The 6616-nt window shown below is 39.8% G+C and overlaps 1 protein-coding gene across 1 annotated transcript; it reads left to right on the top strand.

Moving 5' to 3' along the window:
• The first annotated feature begins 240 nt into the window (after positions 1-240).
• LOC120559394 (mucin-2-like) lies at positions 241-3622 on the top strand. The gene is made up of 3 exons (XM_039801089.1): positions 241-364; positions 543-569; positions 898-3622. Exons 1-3 carry the CDS (start codon positions 280-282, stop codon positions 2052-2054), a joined length of 1269 nt encoding a protein of 422 aa, XP_039657023.1. The 5' UTR covers positions 241-279; the 3' UTR covers positions 2055-3622.
• Positions 3623-6616: the final 2994 nt, after the last annotated feature.

The following is a 6616-nucleotide window of genomic DNA, read 5'->3' as shown; positions in this document are numbered from 1 at the left end:
ATTACTCCTGCCTACGTCTTAAAGGCAAAAACACATCCGCTGTGTATGTAACGTGTATGAAAATAAGCGTTCCAATACTAAGTAAACCCACAAACTGTGCTAAGTGCTAAGTGGCACTGATAGACACACAACAGAATATGAAACTGACCTACTTTCTAAGACCATTTTGAACAGGAAACGTTCAGTTTTCCAACTTGAAATGCAATTTGTGTGGCAACAGTTTTGATAATAATAATAATATTAGCTTAGGGTGAGGATTTGTTTTTGAGTCATGTTCATATGTTTCAGCTGCATGTTAATAAAATTCATTTTATTTCTGTTTATCTACATAGTGGCAACATGTGCAAACTCACTCTAACTGCAGGTAAGGCACACTGGACAAGTTATTGTAATGCATATTTTCTCACTTACCTCCAGTGGTATCTAGCCATGCAGATAGTTTTTGTTTCATTTAATTCAGCTCTCTACAGAAAACAGTGTCACCATTACCATTAACTGATCTCCTAACCTTTGTTTTTTTTGTAACCTCTGTCACTTTGAAGGGCTCTGTTTGATCATCGCCAGCTTGGGTAAGTTCATAACATGCTTCAAACATAATCAATAGCACTAGCAGATAAATAAAGGTGCACAATTATGTAGCAGGGCAACTCATTTATCTTCTGGTTCTTGGTAACCAAAATTCTAAACTTTATATCTTATCCTGTCATGCGGTGGTGGTTGTTAGTGTATATTTAATTTAATGTCATTCATATTAATGTAATCAGCTCTTATTGCCTTTGTTTCTTTTGCAAATGTATGCTCTTTCTGTTTAGAAATCTCAGCAGGGATGTTAAATTATGATCAAACAGAGTTAAATAACAATTAACACAATATGACTCTCTGATCTGATTCCTTCAGGTTATCCTGGCCTCACGGATACAGCTGCAGTGCCGCCAAACACCTGTAATGGAAGGATCAGTGGGCTATACCCCAACCCTGCTGACCCACACTCTTTTTACAGTTGTGGTAATGGAATAGCCTACCTCCAAAACTGCCCATCAAATCTGGTCTTTAACCCAAAATGCAGCTGCTGTGACTATCCTGTAACTCCATCTACCACAACCACAACTCCACCTACTACAACTACAACTCCCCCTACCACAACTACCACAACTCCCCCTACCACAACCACAACTGCCCCCACCACAACTACAACTCCACCTACTACAACTAAAACTCCGACACCAATTGATAACTTCTGTAATGGAAAGAGCAATGGGCAATACACTAACCCTGCTGACCCACGTTCTTTTTACAATTGTTGGGATGGAAGAACCTACCTCCAAAACTGCCAATCAAATCTGGTCTTTAACCAAAAATGCAGCTGCTGTGACTATCCTGTAACTCCATCTACCACAACCACAACTCCACCTACTACAACTAAAACTCCGACACCAATTGATAACTTCTGTAATGGAAAGAGCAATGGGCAATATACTAACCCTTCTGACCCACATTCATTTTACAATTGTTGGGATGGAAGAACCTACCTCCAAAACTGCCAATCAAATCTGGTCTTTAACCAAAAATGCAGCTGCTGTGACTATCCTGTAACTCCATCTACCACAACCACAACTGCCCCTACCACAACTACAACTCCACCTACTAAAACTACAACTCCGACACCAATTGATAACTTCTGTAATGGAAAGAGCAATGGGCAATACACTAACCCTGCTGACCCACATTCTTTTTACAATTGTTGGGATGGAAGAACCTACCTCCAAAACTGCCAATCAAATCTGGTCTTTAACCAAAAATGCAGCTGCTGTGACTATCCTGTAACTCCATCTACCACAACCACAACTGCCCCTACCACAACTACAACTCCACCTACTAAAACTAAAACTCCGACACCAATTGATAACTTCTGTAATGGAAAGAGCAATGGGCAATACACTAACCCTGCTGACCCACATTCTTTTTACAATTGTTGGGATGGAAGAACCTACCTCCAAAACTGCCAATCAAATCTGGTCTTTAACCAAAATGCAGCTGCTGTGACTATCCTGTAACTCCATCTACCACAACCACAACTGCCCCTACCACAACTACAACTCCACCTACTACAACTAAAACTCCGACACCAATTGATAACTTCTGTAATGGAAAGAGCAATGGGCAATACACTAACCCTGCTGACCCACATTCTTTTTACAATTGTTGGGATGGAAGAACCTACCTCCAAAACTGCCAATCAAATCTGGTCTTTAACCAAAAATGCAGCTGCTGTGACTATCCTGTAACTCCATCTACCACAACCACAACTGCCCCTACCACAACTACAACTCCACCTACTAAAACTACAACTCCGACACCAATTGATAACTTCTGTAATGGAAAGAGCAATGGGCAATACACTAACCCTGCTGACCCACATTCTTTTTACAATTGTTGGGATGGAAGAACCTACCTCCAAAACTGCCAATCAAATCTGGTCTTTAACCAAAAATGCAGCTGCTGTGACTATCCTGTAACTCCATCTACCACAACCACAACTGCCCTTACCACAACTACAACTCCACCTACTAAAACTACAACTCCGACACCAATTGATAACTTCTGTAATGGAAAGAGCAATGGGCAATACACTAACCCTGCTGACCCACATTCTTTTTACAATTGTTGGGATGGAAGAACCTACCTCCAAAACTGCCAATCAAATCTGGTCTTTAACCAAAAATGCAGCTGCTGTGACTATCCTGTAACTCCATCTACCACAACCACAACTGCCCCTACCACAACTACAACTCCACCTACTAAAACTAAAACTCCGACACCAATTGATAACTTCTGTAATGGAAAGAGCAATGGGCAATACACTAACCCTGCTGACCCACATTCTTTTTACAATTGTTGGGATGGAAGAACCTACCTCCAAAACTGCCAATCAAATCTGGTCTTTAACCAAAAATGCAGCTGCTGTGACTATCTTGCAAACACCAATTGATAACTTCTGTAATGGAAAGAGCAATGGTCAATACACTAACCCTGCTGACACATATTCTTTTCACAATTGTTGGGATGGAAGAACCTACCTCCAAAACTGCCCATCAAATCTGGTCTTTAAGCAAAAACGCAGCTGCTGTGACTATCCCACAATAAACACTTCAACACCTATTGATAACTTCTGTGATGGAAAGAAAGGGAACTTCCCCTACCCTGGTGACAAACATTCTTTGTACACGTGACAGAGGCACCACAAAAAATACCTATCAATTTTGGTCTTCAAAAATAATGCATATGCAGTCAACAATTGTGGACAGGAATAATTTCATTGTCTAAAAGGTGGCAATATATATTCATATTAACACAAAGGAGACATTGTCAAAGCTGTTGCTGTATGTTGAACATAGGGGTGTAACGCTACACACAATTCACGGTATCTCACTATATTGTATGGGTGTGTTCTTATTTGTTTATATTTAACCATTGCATGATTGGATTTGTCACATTATGACACAGATGTTGCATATTTCATACATGTATATGCTGTGTGTCTAAATGTAAATACATACTACAAAAATGAATAAGTTGATAAAAATGAAATGATGAATCAATAAAATACTATGAGTTTCCCAGATACATGTTTGCACATTATTTAGGTTTTGTTGTTCTATGTCTTATATAGAACAACACTTCTGCATTCAGTTGTCAAAACCAAACATACAAAAGCAGGCATGGCATCCTTTTGTAGTAAAGAAAAACATTGTGAAATATTCAATTCTTATGGTAATCCGTTCTTGCTTTGATTTTTTTTAACCACATCTTTTAAATCTTACATGGTCAGCTGAGCAAAGTCACTTCCTGTCCACGTACTGCAGATGAGTGCTTGACTTGATGCAGGGTATCACTGTGAAAGAATATTTTGGTTATTAAAAGTATTAACTATGATTGCCTTTCCATTTTAAAAATAAAACATTACCTTTGGCATCTTCCAGGTAAACTTTTTGTGCCTTTTCAGCTTCATTTTGAGACAACAGACATGAAGTAACATGAGCAAAGCGAGGTCGAGTCAGACCCGGCCCCTTTGTATATCAGGTGTAATAGCTGCAATAAAGTTATTCAAACTAAGCTATGAATTTGAAGACACGGAGCAAAATGTATTCGTCAAACATTTCTTGACTTCAGAGCCACCTACTGCATTGTAAGATGAACTGTGTATATATATATATATATATATATATATATATATATATATATAAATATGATCTCAACAAATTGCTCTGTCCACCGCAATTTTCACTTTTCATACATCATTTAAGGTCAAAATGTAGGAAAACGGACAGACATGTTAGTATGAAATTACAGCGCTGTGGCGACTACTATATAATCGACCAGATATTAATATATTTATATATGTATATAAATATACAGTATATATTTGGCTCTACGAACTACAGTAAGACAAGACATTTCTGGAAGGAGGCAGACAGTACCATTTTTCTAACCTGCTCTGTGTCGCATATGATTGAAACCACAGACCACATCAACGCGTTTGGCTTTGAGACTTTTCTCTCAGGTGATAATATTTAGCAGATTGGACTCACAGTAATTGAATTAATGAAGGAATTTGAGATGTATAATCTCAATTAAATAACTTTTTGACCTGTCAAAGATGTTGTCTGCCACTCGCTCCTCCACTCTTACTGAGCCCCAATCACCATAGCAACTAGCACTGCCCCTGGTCTTGATCTCGATCCTTTGGAGTTGAGTTGAAGACACACCTGTGAGTGTGTTTTCAAACACACCTGACTGTGAGTCACATTATAATGATTGAATGAAATCATATAACATAACAGTAACCTGGTTATTCATGATTCTTACAAAGTGGTGTGAGTAAATGAACTGTGGTGGAGCAAAGTAAGTGGCAGCTTTAATAACAGTGAGAGTCAGTCACCAATTTAATCAGGAGAGACTTGTTTGCAGATATGCAACGTTTATTGTACATAGCATAATAAAGTGTACAGTGTCTTTGGTGATTAGACTCCATGGTTTATACTAATAGTTTTCTTATAGGGGTAGAGAAGCATCATAACCCCCCGATGGAAATCCAGATACCGGTGGTGGCGGAGAAGGAGCCCGAAGACCAGCCGAAGGAGGCACCAGAGCGGTCAGCTGGAGAAGACGAAGACTGGAGGTGGAAGGGGAGGTGGAGGGATGGACGCGCTGCCTGAAACGACAGTTGATAGCACAGGGAGAGAACAGATTTAAAGCGGGGTTGTTATGCTGTGATTGGCCCTTGGAATTCGAGGCCGATTCTGATTGGTTTACAGGAAGGTGAACGCCTCCAACAGCTGATTGATTTAGAAGAGAGCATAGATAAAAAGTTAGGTCTTCCTGAAAGAATTTACCCTGAGCTACATTAGAGAGAGAGTTTGCCTGTCAATACTGATCAGTATATGAATGACACTGGCATTTGTTACACCAAATCATGATGACTGGCGGAGAAAAAGAATAAAACTTCTCAGATGTTCAGGAATTGCTGCCAATTATAACTTCAGCCTGTTCTTGCACAAGGTAGGGAAACCTGATTTATAGACTACATTGATTATTAAAACGGCAGGCATTACAGCACTCGGGGACAGCTTTGATATACCAGACATATGATAAGATTTAACAGAAATATATATTATATCTGAACAAGCCTTAGTGATAAAGGTGAAGATTATATATAATATTTATTTAAAACACTTAGCTGTCTGACATTTCCCTCTGGAAACAGCCGGTTTCCCCCAGAGTTGCGAGGACCTGTATTTGGACCGGGATGGCACGGTTCCAGTGCGATGCCCTCTCTACTGGACCCAATTCAGTACATAGATCCAAGAGCTCAGCTTTAGGGAATCTAAATTGGCATATTAGCCAGTCATGGTCATGGTCCCTGAAGTCTCTTTCTCTCCTGATTCTTCCAATAGGGGTTAGTCCTCCTGCAGGGCCAGCAGTGCCATCATGCAGCATTACGCACGGGGGTCACTGCAGTATTTATATTTTTACAACAATTTGTGATTGTTAACACCTTGCCAACACAGCATCAACTAGTGGTACCCCCCAACCCGAGATACAATGTGAAGACAAAAGAAAGCGTAATAGGCAAACACACTTTTCTTCATGCAGGTTTTGTCACAAACAGTATTAAAGTTTGGACCGATAACGAGGACATTAAATGTAACGATTGTGCGAGAGCTTAACGGCTGTATTTTCAGACTTTGACATTTGATGATATATGCACAGTATTAAAGACAGATATTTAGATATTTACACTGTGTTCTGCAGGGACTGTAATAATGAGAGGGCCTCTCATCCAGCCCTTTCTTCTACCAGACACCCTCCTCCTCCTCCTATGTTTATAGAATATGTTGATATTTAAAGGATAACTTCTGTATATTTCAACCTGGACTCTGTCTCCCCATGGTTCTATGTCTAAGTGACTGATTGGAACAACAGAAAGCAGACCTGTCTGATCTGAGAGGTCTGGAGGGTTCATAATGTAGCAGCAGATCAGAATTGTATTTTGGCCCTACACCGTTCAGTGCTTTATAAACAGCAGTAGCATTCTGCTGCTTGCTGCTTCTGTAGC

Source organism: Perca fluviatilis, chromosome 5, assembly GCF_010015445.1.
Source record: "Perca fluviatilis chromosome 5, GENO_Pfluv_1.0, whole genome shotgun sequence".
Taxonomy (NCBI): Eukaryota; Metazoa; Chordata; class Actinopteri; order Perciformes; family Percidae; genus Perca; species Perca fluviatilis.
The sequence above is the reverse complement of the archived record's forward strand: the minus strand, read 5'-3'. Positions and strand labels throughout refer to the sequence as shown.